The sequence below is a fragment of the Stegodyphus dumicola genome, chromosome 6 (genome assembly GCF_044657685.1).
Source record: "Stegodyphus dumicola isolate Sdum_Otavi_A_Nest chromosome 6, ASM4465768v1".
Classification (NCBI taxonomy): domain Eukaryota; kingdom Metazoa; phylum Arthropoda; class Arachnida; order Araneae; family Eresidae; genus Stegodyphus; species Stegodyphus dumicola.
This window is the reverse complement of record NC_140773.1, coordinates 177,329,797-177,346,545: the sequence shown is the minus strand read 5'-3', so window position 1 is coordinate 177,346,545 and position 16,749 is coordinate 177,329,797. Positions and strand designations below refer to the sequence as shown.

The window sequence follows — 16,749 nt, the reverse complement described above, 5'->3', positions numbered from 1 at the left end:
TAATCTTTAAAATATATAAAAAAAAATTAATAAGATACACTTTAATGTTTATGAACATTAATCACACACAAATATGAAACTAAAAATAAATAAATAAATAAAATTTAAAACATTAAAAATTTTAAAAATATATAACACAAATACTGTGTGCTGTACTGAAATTACAAATCTTCTAATTTGTAACTGTCTTTAGTACTTCAAGTATAATAATTGCAATAATAGTATTAGAGCAGTAATGTTACATTACCTGTTCAAGATGAATATTATCCAAATCATAAGGAGATTTCACAACTTCAACCAACCAGTTATCTGGAGTAACCATGCCTAAAGTGAAGAGAGGGCTTGAAGGCAAGCCTGAAAATTTTGCTATAGGTGCAATGCCAAACTCACCATCTGGGCCGAAAACTGGCTCTTCATTTAGAACAAAACGGAAGAAACTATAATCAAATTTAATAAAACAAAATAAAACTTTTACATAACATACTAGAATATTATATAAAAATGCAGTTTAAGAAAAACATGTGCATAAACATAAATGGCATGTTTATATAGTGAAAATTATAAAATTATACTTTTTGATATATTTTATCACATTATATATGAAAACTAATAGAAAGTTATGGTACTTTTCTATTGTGCACCTGCCATGCTTTCTAGCACTTGTAAAGGAGAAGCCAAACACATGTGGAGACCTAATGATAGTGTCATCTAATGGCCAGACCATTTGTCAATCACACACATACACACACAAATGTGTAGCAGGTGCATAAAAAATAGAACACAAGTAAATAAATGAGAGCAGGTGCACAATGGAAAAATATGAGACTTATTATTAATCTTTCAAGAGGCCAAGTTGTGTACTTACATTCAGTAGTTATGCTGATATCCTAAAATGAAATACATATACACTAATGGGACATGAAGTCGCAACATCAAGAAGTTATGCTTAACAAACAAAATTTGGGAGGCATGTATGCTTATCTGAAAGATGGCATCTATTCAAATTTCATGCTAGATGAACTATGTGTTCCTAGCAGTGAAACTATGAATATGCAAATCATGCTTGCTTTAAATATGTGATGTAAAATTTGTATGTTTTATTTATCTTTGGGATGAGGCACTGTGAACAAGATTTGAGTGAAGAATACCTTTAAAGAGATGAAAGTAATATCAGTAGCTTATTGAGCTTGAATAAGGCCATGTAATAGGGCAATGATAAGATGGATTTTTGGTACTTACATATAAATATAAGAACAACCACCATGGGGCAATTTGCTGATTTTTTATAGATGAAAAAAATGATGGCATATGTCATTATTTAAGTTAATTGAAAAAACTGCATGCAAAATTATCATGTATATAACATTCTAATAAAGTATTTAACTCAAATTAGTCACTATATCTACTTAAATTTTTGTTCTGGTGAAATTTTCCTAATGATCACGAGGCAAAAAAATATGATTTATTATAATTTTGTAACTTGGAATAAAACAAAAATACACATAACTTAAAATGAAAGAATGCTTATGAAAATGGCTACATTATTAAATTGAATAACTGTTATTAGTATGGTTACCTAAAGATTTGCTTTGCACATGGTTGCCTAAAGATTTGCTATAAGCATGGCTGGCAGATTTTGGCACATTCTGAAAATTTGGCGATTTGGTTTTACTAATACATTAAAAGCACCAGATTTTCTTTTCAGAGTATTGCAAAAAGACTTGACAGGAATTTACCCACTGCCCATGCATGTTGGCAGCAGTAGTCACATCTCAAGGGAAAGTACTATCTGAAGAAGCCTTTAGTTCCCCCACACACATATGTGCCACCACTTAAAAGGAGGACCGCTGAATTCACTGCATGTTTGTGGCACATCACCACCACTTTGTTACAACAGACATTCAAGCTTTTGTTGGCACGGTAGTGATGTACCAACTAGTAACAAATCACTTACTTTATAAAATATTTCTCCCACCTTCTTGGCATGCCTTTGTGGTGTGGTGGTCTGCATGCTGGATGCGTATTCCAGAGGTCCATGGTTCAATTCCCGGCGAAGCCGTTGCTTATTTTTCATCTTGCTTGCTTCTAAAAAAATACATAATGTCTCTACAACTTGAGAGACAGCTTTAAGCCAGATGCTCCATAGTAGCCATACCACTAACTCCAAATCACCCCAACTACAACTTCAAAAGTGTTAAGCTACATCTCAGTGGAGGGTGAAATGGATATTTGTTCTGTTCTCAAATGAGAACTGTTTGATGGCCATATGTTGATTAGAAGGAGGCCAAGCACGCACTTGGAATCAAGCTGAACACATTGGATCTATACTACAAGTTATGGTCTGGGGAGCAATTTTTTATGACAGCAGGAGCACTCTTATCCTTATCTCACACACCTTGATATCAAATTTGTACATTAAATGAGTGATTGCACTGGTTGTGCTGCCATTCTTTAAAATACTATAGGGAGCATTTTCTAACAAGATAACACTAGTCTCCATACTGTTGCTATCATTCCACATACTCAAAGGAGTTTTAACACATTGCCTCACCTGATCTTTCTCCCAACAAACACACATGGGACATGACTAGATGGCAAATCTAGCAACATCTATAACCAGCACAGACCATTGCTGACTTGACTGACCAAGTGCACCAGGCATGGAACTACAGTCCACAAAATGATATATGGCACTTGTATGATGCAATGAATGCATATCTGTATGCTTGCAATCAACATCATGGTGACTACAGCAATTATGAATACATCACTCTTTCATATCTGAAATGGCTTTCTTCATGCATATTAGTTTGTGACATTGAAACATCAATAAAATAAATGTTACCTAGACAAATGTTTTGCCTACATTTAATTCCTCTAAACTGATTTTTTCTTGGTGTTAGAATTTATTTTCCATCAGTGCATATGCATTTTGAAACATATTCCGACTTAATGTAGTAGAGTGAGAGAAAAGAGTTCAATACAAATTTGGTAGATGCATTTTTTAATAATAATCAAGCAAATCCACCTTTCCCATGATAATTCTAAGAACTTTAGGAATTAAAGGTTACAACCTTGGCTGCTTGGAGGATTAGAAAGATGCAAAACTTCCTAAAATCCATAATAAATTTATTCAGACTGAAATAAAACAGACATGAAACCAACACATTTCAATTTTCACCATTTTTTGCTTTTTCTGCAAAATAAATCCATTAACTATGTTTAGAATAAATTACAATATCTAGCCAAATTATTAAGTTCAATGTCAAATTCAAACTTTTCATCTAGCATGTTCTAGCTTTTATTATTACAGTACTAAGTAATTTTTATTTATTTAATTTTTTATCACACCAGAAATATTAACTTTTTTTTTACTTGATACTGTTGCATATCTCAATAACAATTACTTAGAGTTTTATCTATATGTAATATAGATAAATCTATATGTAATATAGTTTTATCTATATGTAGCAAGAAACATTACTAACAAATTTAATTTTTATCTAACATTAATTTCCTTTTAATGCAATCTTGCTCAAATTTTCTAAAAATTTAAGAAACCGCTACTTTTATTTTTTTAGGAATGGCAACTAAAATGAGTTGCTCTTGAGAAATGCTGACTTATTACTGGTTAAAAGCATATCATTATACAAGACCGCTGAAACTTAATCTTTCATGTAGTGTGCATGATAAATTTCAGTTCGAAACAGAGGACAAATATACTCATCATTAACTATGCCCACAATATACAGAGATTTCAAGTATGGGCACTCAAGAAAACTGTCAGTAAATGTCTGAATCAAATAGTTTTAAGATGCAGATATTTTAAGGTATGAATAAGAACTATCTAGCATTTGTTAGTTAAAAAAAAAAAAAAGAATTAATCTGATAAATCAACCTCGCAGGGATTTGGTTTAGTCAGCTATCACTTGCGGCATTGACTTAGAAAAAAAAAAAAAAAAAGTTAAAAACAAAATTAGTAAATTCAAAATTTTCGGATATATTTTTAAATTTTTTTATTTATTATTTTTTTTAAGTTAATACCTGGATATCAGTCAGCCTCCCTGAATACAGTGCCATTAATTTACTGATGTCTTTTGGTAATAAAATATGTTTTTGACATCAAGAGATTGATTAAAAATTTTTTATTTATTATTGATTATTATGTTTTTTTTTCATCACATCAAAGAGACTATTACTATTCACAGCTTGTCTCTATCTTCTGGTGATTTCTGTTAAATAAAAACGCAGGTGACTTCTCTTGACCTAGAGCCCCAGCTTTATTCTAACATTTTTATCAACAGCTGTTAGCATTTTCATCCTACATCTTCTATCATGTATAGTTTCATTGCATGAAAAACTGAAACATTTGTGAATTTTAAGAAAAACACTACATGCTCAGAAATAACGAGATTGCTTCTGTATAATATCTTGGCAAATCTATCAAATGCATTATACAGAATATTGTAAAAATTAATATGACATGAACAAACACTGTCACGAGTACTTTCCAAGAGAAAATGTTTTTAAAAAACGATGCAATGCTGGCATGAATTTGGTTTAATTGATCTACAGCTTGTTGATGCTAAATAAGGAATGAGGCTATTCTCACCCTTCTAGAAAAATGGAGGAAGGACTACAAATGATGCTTTCCTTTAAAATTCAGCAATATTCTTACATTTTAATTTTAATCATGATAGTTTGTGATCAGCAAGAAAATTTGTGTGAATAAGTCTCCCCCTGCCCCATGGCCAACAAGCTTTAGCTAATTACAGTTTAGCACAGTTTTTCTGTCAAAGCCCAATGCATCTTGAATCTGCTTAGTTAATCTCACAGTTGCTTCTGGGAGATGTGACCTGATGATTACACAAACCATTATGTTTTTAATTAAATTTATGCCTTATTCTCTTTTTTCTTAATATCTTTATAGGCTACATGATACTCCTCAATACACGATAAAATATTGGAAATTTTATACCACTATAAGGCTAAACAACTAGTCCTATTTATTTTCTAAAAAATAATGATTTAAAAAATTTATTGAATATTTTGCAATATAATATGAAAAATTAATTTATTAAATATAAAACACATATGCTAATAATATTCCTTATAAGAACTGTTTTACATTCTGATTATACAGTATTCATTGAAAAACCATTTATTTTTATATTTGCAGGATTGCTTGAAGAAATTTTCCTACACAGCAGTCTCATGCATGATGCATAGAAAACAGCAATCTTTTGAATGAAGCTTTAGAGTCAGGTCCAATTAGAAATATAGAAAGAAATTAACTGTCCCGACTCTTCTTCTGTTCAAACTCTAAAACCAAACTGTCTTAATTATGCTAACAATAAGCTTATAACAAGTGCTAATTATGCCAATTTGTTGATCTATCTCTGGAAGATCAATAAACAAAAACTCATGGAAAACTTTGAAGAAAAATCTGATATGGACACCATGACTTCCTTGTATGTCCTATTAAATTACATACATACATGTATAAATATTGCTGCACTTCATTTAAACTCACTTCCTTGAATTATTCTAACTTAATTAACAGATCCCTCAAGACAAATTGAAAAATGACATCAAAAACTGCAAAATTTGAAATTAAATATCCCAGACAATTTTTTATCAGTCAAACTTCTTATAATTTTATATTTTCATAATGAGTATTAAACTTTCCCAAATATAAGTATAGGAATCGGAAAACCACACTAAATATTAGATTTCGTTATTTGTCCAAAACTAATTTTCTTTTTTTTTTTTTTTTTTAATTTGACATGAAATGAATACTTTCCAAAAAATGAACATTTTCTTCATTTAAAACACTTCTGTAACTGGAAATATGTGACTATGACCAACAAGTGCAAAAATAAAAAGCAGGTAAGGACTTTTAAGCCAAATATGGAAATGGATATATATATACTTCTCGTACTGCTGATTGCAACAGAAAAGGGAACTGCACAATTGGATATTATAGCAGTCCCACATACAAAATTTCAATGTTCTACGGCTAATCGTTTTTGAGTCATGCCAGATACATATGTACAAACAGACTTCATAAAAAAATCCATTCTATTTTGGAAAAAAGAGCTCTTTCTTCTGTCTGTACATACAGACATAATGAAGAAGAAAAAAAAAAGAGAGAGAGAGAGAGGGGAAGGGGGTCAAATTGGATGCTTTTTTTTTTTTCCCCCTGCACATTAGGCTTTGGTTCTCCCTACTGCTATTAAACAATATAAATTTTAACCTCTCAAGTACCCACTGTATTCATCATAACTGCTCCATAATAATAATAATAATAATAATAACAATAAAAAACAGTGATAGAGAAAGAAATGAAACAGCATTTGTATTTTTCACATTGCAGTGATAATAGCAGTATAAAGTTTTATAAAATAGTTCCAAAACTAACATTTTTTTTTTTTTTTCACTGGAATTTGACACCTGAGAGATCAAAGTGCTAAATGTAGTGAAAGCATTGGATATAATGCATAGAAAAACAAGTAAATCATTTTCTACACCATCAGGCACTGACTGAACACTTAAACTTCAGCCTTACTTTTAAATTTAATTATTTAAAACTTGCTTATATAACTCTGCATTTTAGCATCACTTTTATAATATCATCAGAATAAAATGAATGTGAATAATAAACAAAAGGAACATTATTCTTACCTTTTTGAAGGCATAGCTGAATGTTTATCCACACAGTTGAAAAAAATTTTGAAGTGAGCATTTATAACCCTCTGTAAAACCATGAGCACTGATGATAACTTAGCAGCCCCTTTTGATACTGGATCCACTATTATAACAACTTCATGAGCTGGTTCATCTGTATCAGCAGCAGGTATTTTAACAGCACTAGCGAAAGAGAAAATGATTATTGGTTTAAAAAGTCATTACTTGATATAATAAAGTTTCTTTGCTATAGCTTTCTGATTTAATATTACACAGGGTTGTCACTCAAACAGGAGAATGAAATTCCCTGACTAAAAGTTCCCTGACTCCAGGTATTTCAGGTATGTTTTGAAAATATTCCAGTTTATCTGCATAGTGTACGTTGGCTGTCCTGAGAGGTAAATTAATTATGGTAACATTTGAAAACATAAAATTTGTCAATTACATATGACTTACATATAATCCCCAAAACATTACTTTTATAACTATAATAGGAGCTTTTTTCCGCCACTGAAGATTGAAAATTTGACCAATCTGGATTTAAAATAAGGTTTCCTTTTTTTTTTTTTTTTTTTTTTTTCCAGACATTTTGCAGCTACACGAACAAAAGAAATCTATTGAATGATATTTTTAAATAAATGCAGGTATTTTATATTTATTTAGGAGCAAAAAATATACATAAGCTACAAATATGTGCATTAAATTTCGTGATGTTATGCCATCATAATGCTAGAATTAGTTTCAGGAGTATGTCAGAGAAAATTGTCTCAAATTCGAAAAAATTAATAAATAAATTTAGAAGGAAGAAGCCACATTAAATAATACAGTTTAAAATATTTTGTGGCAAAATCCTAGTATACAGTACGGCCTTGGCATGATTTTGAAAATTGTTGCGAACACCTAAATCACCCGTTTACTGCTGATCATAATGTCGCCAAATCCCCTGCGTACCATAAACCAGGATTAAACCGATTTTGTTTTATATGAGAATGGGAAGATATTTTCTTCCATTCAACATGCGCTGCACATGCGCATGCAAGTCTCTCGATTGCCGAGGTTACTGGAAATTAAAGTTGCTGGAAGCTTGCTTTGCCCTTCTAAAAGACAATCTGATTGGAGCTGCAAAAATTGGCTCTATGCCAGCTGCCTGAATGATGCTCACATGTTACATAATTCACTAAGAAAGAGATCCCTGGGGGCAAAAAATCGAGTTTTCTTTGGGGGAGGGGTTAGCTGTACGAAATTCCCTGGCTTTTCCAGATATTGACTACAATATTTAAATTCCCTGACTTTTTTGGTCAATTTTCGAATTCTCTGACTTTTACCAGTTTTCCAGGTAGCAAAGCAACTCTGATTACAGAAGTGTGTTAAATAATTAAAAATGCTGATAACCAAAACTTGTAAGTATATATGTGCAAGAAAACTTTTTCTCGGCTTTCATGCAAATTTTGTTTTAATGATAAATTTCTTTTTCTTTTCTCATGTTCCAATTTCATGAAATTTGGTTACAGATTTCACTGTTCGTTCATTAATTGATTTGAAGCATTGTCATCATATTCAATATTTCTGTTACATTATCTTCATTTATTATCATTTCTCCATATTCCTTCACAAATTCCATTAACTGGAAAATTTCACTTTTGTTTGTAATATGCAAAAAACTTCAAATTCCTTGCTATCATCATAAACTTAGTGAGTGTCTGCTATACACTACTGGTGATGCATCATGAGACTGGCAGCTAAAAACATGTTGTTCTGAGGAATTTGAATCTCAGTTAAAATAATTTTATTTATTATATTTACATATATTTCTGGCATATGTAAAATAATTTTACTTATTATACTTATATATTTCTGGCATATGCTTAAGGCTTATCTGAGTTCCGATGAAATGAATTCCCGCATATACTTAAAGACATTTCCACTATGCACCAGCCATGCCCTTTGACAGGTTCTTTAATAGTAAATAATTTCTAGTTACAGGAATATTTTATAGATGGCAAGCACACACATATTGATCATATCTGTCAAGCACCAAAAAATGTGCAGGTACAGAATGGAAAAGTACTCTTAAGGCTTATTGAAGTTATTCTTAATTCAAACAGCACTAAATGGCCTATGAATTTTGCCTCTGAATATCATTTACAAAATCTACTTTCAGAAATTTCCGTTTTCTCCTTGTCAATTCATTCTACACTTCACAACTTAAGTTTGTAATTGCTGCCAAGCTTAATATCAGCATAAAAGGTTACTATGCAGTTTGAATCTCCAGTTGCTTTTATTTAAAACCGTAATTGCTTTAAACATTGCTGCACAAGTCTGATCAATATCGAGATGTTTTATTTAGTGCTGAAATTAATTAAGAATCAGGACCTCCACATGCTATATTATTGAAAAAAATTTCACATGTGTGAAGCATTATGTTTGTGCTAACTCAGAATCTATTTCTTTCTCCCTTTTCACAAAAAATTTCTTTAAAAAAAAAAATTGATGGTTGTCAGGAGGTACGGTTATTGGATGTCCACGTTTTGGAATACTTTGTACTGCATCTATAAATTAAAAATGCTTGAAAACTATAAGACAGTGAACCCTCTCCAAGATAATCACTTAAAGTTTTAGACAATTTTGGTCTGTGAAGGTAATCATCTTAACATCTAATGCGTGTGTTTTCTCGCCAAACTTTCACCATACAGCAGGCAATTTTTTGCAATTAGTACACAAAACTACTTCTGCTTTGTGACAAAACCATTGTCTGTTAAAGTGTTAAAAAGTAAAAACACTTTCTTAAAAGTAAAAAAATTAATGAAGTTTTAAAGTATCTTATCTTTCAAAGAACTTTCCTTTGTCAAAAAGAAGATTGTCAAATTTATACATCTACCATGTTACACTGCATATTTTCTCAAGTGCACACAACACTGTCACAATGTAATTTTCTTTTTTCTAGTTCTCATAATGTGCTATAATGCATATCTCCTCTTGGCCATGGAAAGTCTCCTTGGAGAATCATACTCCCCCTTTTTTTAAAAAAAAAGCTGGATATCAATTCCATACAGTGCCCCTGGATGCCTGCAGGACACAGGTATATTGCAATATCAGCAAAACAAAACCAGCACATCAAAGCTTAGCTGGTGGTAAATGAGTTCCTTGGTGGTGTAGAACAGATCTCCCCCCTCCAAAAAAAAAAAAAAACTGCTGCCCCACATTTGGAAGGAGGAGGACTATATGCCCGGTAGATCTGTTGTGCGAGTCCCATTGCTCAGACAGCCCCATACATCCATCTGCAATTGTCTGATTGAATGTAATGACTTGCATAAGATTCTCAGATGAGAGTCACTTCAATCTGTAATCGGCTTGGTCTGGCATGGGATTGATACTGCTTATTGTCGTCCACAAAATATCCAGAAAATAACCATTATCTGAAATGCAATAACATGCTACGGGCCTGCATCATGGTCATTGAACACATACCCCTATATGTCCTTGCAGCTTGGAGCTACGAATAGATTGGTGTAGTTTCATTGCTTCATGTTTGCCATTTTTGTGGTGCTTTCGGTGATAAATTTGATATTTTAGTGCAGCGTATACACTATATATGCTACACAATACAGAATATTTTCTATATTTATTTTATTCCTTATTGGTTTAAAAACTCTTCCAAGACTGCCAGATTATCTATACTGATGACCATTCTCCTTCAGAATCGAATCATCAGAATCTGTGTCCTTGAATTAGAACTGCTTGAAATTCTTGGTCAGAAAACAGTCTTAGGAAGTCGCACAATTTCATCATCATTAGAACCATCACTAGCAAGCATGTTCTTGCAAGAATAATTTGACAAACTATCTGCACACATTTCTTTATCATCACGTTCTATTTTATTGAGGTCCCTTTCAAAAGTTATTAACTTTTAATCATCTTACAATCAACAGGAAATATGTCACTGGAAAATATATCATCAATTCACATCATCAATATAACACACAGCATTGCCTTTATGTTTGGTCAGAAGTTTGTTGATAGCTCTCCAGAAAGTTATAGCAACGTTTCTTAATCTAACAACAATAAAAGCATATTGTAGTTGGAGCATCACAAACGAAGCCAAGTGTTGGCACTCAGTATTTAATCATATTTGCCAGTATCCTTTAAGAAGATCAATCAGAGTGATGTACTTGAACATTTGGTAAATTTGGTCTGTGGCATTTTTCATTAGAAAGGCATCAATTTTAGCCTGAGAGTTCAGGTAACAATAGTCTACACACAATCTTACAGTTTCATCTGTCTTTGACACAGAAACTATTGGATATGCATATTTACTTTCTGACTCAGCAACTAATCCCAGTTAACAATTGTAAATTGCTGCCACAGTTAAGAATTGTAAATATAACTCTCTGATGTAAGGAATGCAAAATACTTTAATTTGATAGTGAAATTAAATTTTTTTGGCGCTTGCTATATTGCACATTTGGATGAGAAGCAATAGTCATAAACAGTGTTATTAATACAAAGACATTATTAATACCTATATTTATTTATGTTCTCAGAATTATTCATTGTTTTCAGAGGTTGTCATCTACATTCAGAGGTGCTTCAGAGGAAATCATTGAGAAAGGGTTCACTGTATTTAACTCACTGTGGTCTGATGTGATTTCCAAAAGTTACTATATATCCAATCTCACTGGATATAGGATCATGCAGAGTGAAAGAAGAACTACACTGAATTATAAAGCTTTTTATCATAGTTTTGCAAAATTATTTTTCTGCTTATTTCAAAATTTATATTAAAATAACACATTATAATAAATCTGTGAAACAATTTGAATAAATTACCCCGAATAAGTTTCTAAAAACCTATATTGCGAAAATTTTCATAAATTAAAGTAAATCTGTGCAAAAGTTTAGACATACTCTGACACTTCTGGTCGCTGAAAAAAAAATAAATTCTGCTGACATATTGAAATATATATTAGAAGTAGCATGCATATAATTTTGAAGCTCACCTATGTTTGTCTCCAAAGTATTTGATTTCATGTCTGATTTTTGATTGTGGCTGAGACAGAAGCACTGAAGTTACCTTCATCACAATTTCACTGCAATATTTAAATGAATATTTTTAAAAACAATTTAAAATTTCTTCATTCTTCAACAACTGATACTTTAATAAACAATTGAAACCATAAAATACATTAAAACTATTATTATGCATATTTGATAACATAAATTATTCATTTCTACTAATATTTTCTCACTTTGTTACTCACACAATCCAATTAATGTATACTAAAAGAATCAGAGAAAACATCATAAAGAATAGCAATAAATTAAAATTGAAAAACAATGAACAACTGCAATGTCTTTGTATTAAGAAATGTAAAATGTATTAGCACTTTTTGATCAAAAAATAACATTCTTAAACAGAACCACATAGGGAAACTATACCTTGATTTCAAACTTCTAGAAAGCATTTTACCAATGCAAAGGTACTTAATTAATCAGACAACTAAAAATTTTATATCCTTTTCAATTTTGTATATGGTGTTATTATAAATATTTTATTTGATTTTAATTTATAATGAAAACATCTTGAAATTGACCATTCAAATGTTTCATATAAATATCTAAAACACTTTATAAAGGTATCTAAATGTTTAAATATAATTTTCTTTATTTTCTTATTAACTTATTCTCCCTCTTTTTATTTTGTAATGAATTAAGAAGATTACAACACTAGAGCCAAATCAATTTTTGTTTTAATAGTTTACCACACTCTAAAGTAGTGGTTCTCGACCTTTTGACTAATGCGTACCATCTAAACAAAAAAATAAAAAATTTTAGTACCCCCACCTCATTTTACAATGATTATTAAAAAAATATATTTTGTCATTTGCACAATCTATTGACTATTTGTATTAGGTATGCACACATAAAAAATATTATATTAAATATTAGTTACTATTTTAATTATCAAAATTTAAGTTATAATACTTTAATCCTAAAATTTAGTGCAAAATTTGGGCCTAGCTTCCAAAGTGTTTTCATTATATGTTTACTATTTCTGAACTTTGATAATTTCCTCTTAAAATATTCTTCAGATTTATCCTTTCAATTGACTGGCTACAATTTGAGATGTCTTCTTAGTAACAAGAGTTTCATACTTTGATTAGAAAATTGTTTATTGCAAACAACATAATGAGGTTGAGGCTCCATTTCATCTCCATTTTAAGTAAAACCAAATGATAAATAACTTTCTACATTTTCTACAAACAATTTTTCTTTTCAATATTCTTAATGCTAATGGATTGTCCTGGATCCATTACATGGGAATAATCACTTTTCTAGCTTTTAGTCAAACCTAGCCATTTTTCTATTTTGAAAATTTAGGTTTGTTTCATTATTTTAACACAAATATTTAAATGAACAATTTCTTACACGTTCTTTAAACGACGATATTCACAAATCCCATAGAAAAGTTAGGAATACAAAGCAACCAGAAGGCAAAATACCTGCAGTTAGAGTAAGCAAATCGAGGCAAAAAATTTATTCTAATTAAAAATAGAGCAATATGAGCCTGGCAACATAAGGTGTAGACATAATAAATCAATTAAATCTAAAAGAATTAATGAGATATTATTATCTTTTTATAGGAACTTAAATTTATTTCCTATTAAATACAACATCCATTTCTATTACTCCTTTTGAAAATATCATCGGTGACAAATTTTGTTATGGCTAAAAGTAAAAACAGATTATTTTTGCTAACGTTATAAGGCTTTCCTAGTGTGCTTTCATGGTGTAGTGGTTCTGCATGCTAGGCCTGTATTCCAGAAGTCCGTGGTTTGATTCCCGGCGAAGGCAATTGCTCATTCTTCATCTTGCTTGCTTCCAAAAATAATGTCTCTGCAGTGGCGCCCGAACTAAAATGGTGTTGGATGAGGATTCTTCACACCCGGGATTTGGCGATTGGGTCCCGTAAAAACCCCAGTCACCCTTTAAAAAGGGAAGTATATAAGATATTTCTCCCGCCTTCCTAGCGTGTTTTCATGGTGTAGTGTTTCTGCATATTGGGCCGGTATTCCAGAGGTCCGTGGTTCAATTCCCAGTGAAGGCGCTGCCAATCTTTCATCTTTCCTGCTTCCAAATTACCTAATGTCTCTACAAACTCTATGAGCAGCTATTCAGCTTGAACAAAGCTCAGATCACATAAATTTAAGAGTGTTAGAGAAAAAATTTAAACAGGATTTGGGGGTACTTAATTTTTTAATTTAATAGTCAAAATACTCTGTTTCTTTGCATACCACCTATTTTCTCTTGCATACCACCAGTTGAGAATTGCTGCTCTAAAGGATAATAGAGTTATTTTTATTTGCAACATATTACTTACCCTGACACACAGCATATTATTCAGAATGAATAAAAATTAAAGTTTCTACTGTTATTCAAGTCACTCATTTTGGAAATAACAAGATGGGGAAAAAAAAAAAAAAAACTTTAAACCATTTTTTACCTTATAACTGAATCTCCTTTTCAATAATAACATTACATAGCTCTCTTTCTAAAATATGTTTTTACTGAAGTATATTAACATTTTCAGTCAAAATCATGTCAAATCATGATTCAGATTTCCTGATATTTTTCATGCATTTCCTACATTACTATTTAATATTTTACACTATAGTAACATGCTGCCAATTATGCCATGAAGGCATGTGGTACGGAAAAAAAAAATCCTTTACATTCTTCCTCACTTAAACGACAACTAGGAAGGTAGGAATCCAATTGAATGATCTAGGTGGTGATGAATTGTTGTCTATTACATCTTAGTTCAGTCACTACTTGTACAGTGATTAGGTCTGCTGCAGCAGGAAACATGAAAACTAAGCACGACCCTCACCGAGATTCAAACTCCGATTGCTAGCTGGACATGCTTCCAATTACATAATGAAGGCACATGGTAACAACTGAGAAAAATCCCTTATAAGATTTTCTAAAAACAAACATTTTGCAGATTTATGATTTTGTTCCGGTGCCAATGATAGAGTTAATCAGAAGTGGCTTTAAATATAAAATTCATTTATGCATAAATCATACCTATCTAGTTTTGATTTTTCAAAACCATCTTTTAACTGGGAAACTAGTTTTTCACCAAACAATCCATTAGAATTCACTTCTAGGAGATGAAAATCTTCCTGTGCAAAATCTTCATTTTCTTCAAAAGGTCCAATTACCTTAAATAAATTCATAAAATTAGAAACAGTTAGAAATCAAATAATTATCAAAATATGCAAAGGTTTAAAAACTGAATAAGTGTTCCTTATCTACTTTAAAATCATTAAAATTTATACAGTCAAAAGTCGTTAATTCGGACACCCATAATCCGGAATGATCTATAATCCAGACCTCAAAGCTAAAAACTTTCTGCGCATGCGCCGCGTTGACACATGCGCATAGGCGTTTACGCATGCGCCGCGTTGACACATGTACATAGGCGTTTACGCATGCGCGTAAGACCTTTACCACTGTGCATATTCGTGTGCGCAAGCGAAGAATACGTTTGCGCGTGCACGTTTTATGTATAACACATGGTATACGCTAAAATTATCTATTTCAGTTAATGTTGACGATTGTGTTGTTCCTTAATCTCCGAATTGGATGCGGCTTATTATTTTTTGCAGACTGTAAGAGCAATTTTATAAAAGTAAACTTGAACTTTCGATTATGTCAAATAGAATTTCCGATGCTGGAGCTCCCAAAGGATCTACAAAACGAAAGTATGTTTCGATGCCCATCAAACAAAAAGTGGAATTGCTGCAAAAAATGGATAAAACATGAAGAAGGTGACAGAGAGGTTAGTGAAAACAAAAAAAAATTTCGATTGACAAGTTAGTCGGTATTCTCGGCACAGCAATTACGGGACTTGAACAGCAGAACTTTGTAACTGAACAAGAAATTATGTCTGTTTATAGAATTAAAGAGAAAGTATTATCACATAAAATGAAGCAACTTAAACAACTTACATTGAAAGAAATGTTTAATAAAGTAAACAAATAAATATTAAGCTTTTTTTTTGTAAATTTTGATACCCTTTAGATCATAATTGTTCTTTATTTCATAAATTACAGTTTCATATTTTTAATTTTAGAATTTCTACATGCCATCTTACGAGATTTAAACTGATGATCTATAATCCGGAATCGCTGAAGTCCCGGCGAGTCCGGATTAACGACTTTTGACTGTACTTGCATTTCCTATAACATGAATCTGATTTAATATGGCAATATAAATTAACCCTCTAAGCGGCAAGGCCGTATATATACGGCCTAGAATATTTATTGTGATATCTGTAAGAACTTATATATACATGCATATTAAAATATGTCAACGGAATTAAGGCAATATATTAAAAGAAAACAAATCCAGGTATGAAATACCAGAAAAGCTTTTGCATTAAAATCAAAAAAACAATTTGTTCTCCTAGTAATTTTGGGAAATTTGTACTTCTTAGCAAAAACCTTGGCCGCCCAGAGGGTTAATGAATAAAAATTAAAGAAAGAATTTGCCTTGCAAACAGATTTTTCTGTGTGAAGGGAGCATAGTATCAAATGCATTATAAGTAACTGCATAAATAATACAAGTAAAATTTCTAAACAGTTCAGAATACTGAAAACATGAAAAAAAGATAACAATAACATGCTCAGAACGAATTTTCTTATCCAGAATGTAAGCTCTAGATAAATAATAGAATTCCAAAGAGTTGAAATTTTTCATCTCAAAGAAAGGTTTTTACTATTTCTACTAAATATATGCAAACATACAGAAAATAATATTCACATCATACAGTCTGATACATACTGATAATGCTCTTCATGATATATTTTATAAGATATAATGTTTCAGCCTTTTGATTTTGTAACATGGGGAAGTTGTCAGCTACTATCTCATAGTGCCAATTTTTCTATCTTTGTCACATGATGTAAAACAATTTCTACTAATAAAATGCTAATGGGTACTACCAGGAATATTGTATAGGCATGAAAACAAGTTTCAGCTAATGGGTTGCAATGCTTT

The 16,749-nt window shown here is 31.3% G+C and overlaps 1 protein-coding gene across 3 annotated transcripts in view; it reads right to left on the bottom strand.

Annotated features, from left to right (window-relative positions):
* Positions 1–16,749, bottom strand: part of Uggt (UDP-glucose-glycoprotein glucosyltransferase) — a 211,458-nt gene that overhangs the window by 71,400 nt on the left and 123,309 nt on the right. For all 3 annotated transcript variants that reach the window (XM_085819200.1, XM_085819198.1, XM_085819199.1), the window contains exons 24-27: positions 14,773–14,909; positions 11,685–11,774; positions 6,685–6,870; positions 248–437 (exon numbers count right to left, since the gene is read on the bottom strand). In XM_085819200.1, coding sequence (XP_085675326.1) covers positions 248–437; positions 6,685–6,870; positions 11,685–11,774; positions 14,773–14,909 — 603 coding nt within the window. The remainder of the gene's footprint in view (positions 1–247; positions 438–6,684; positions 6,871–11,684; positions 11,775–14,772; positions 14,910–16,749) is intronic.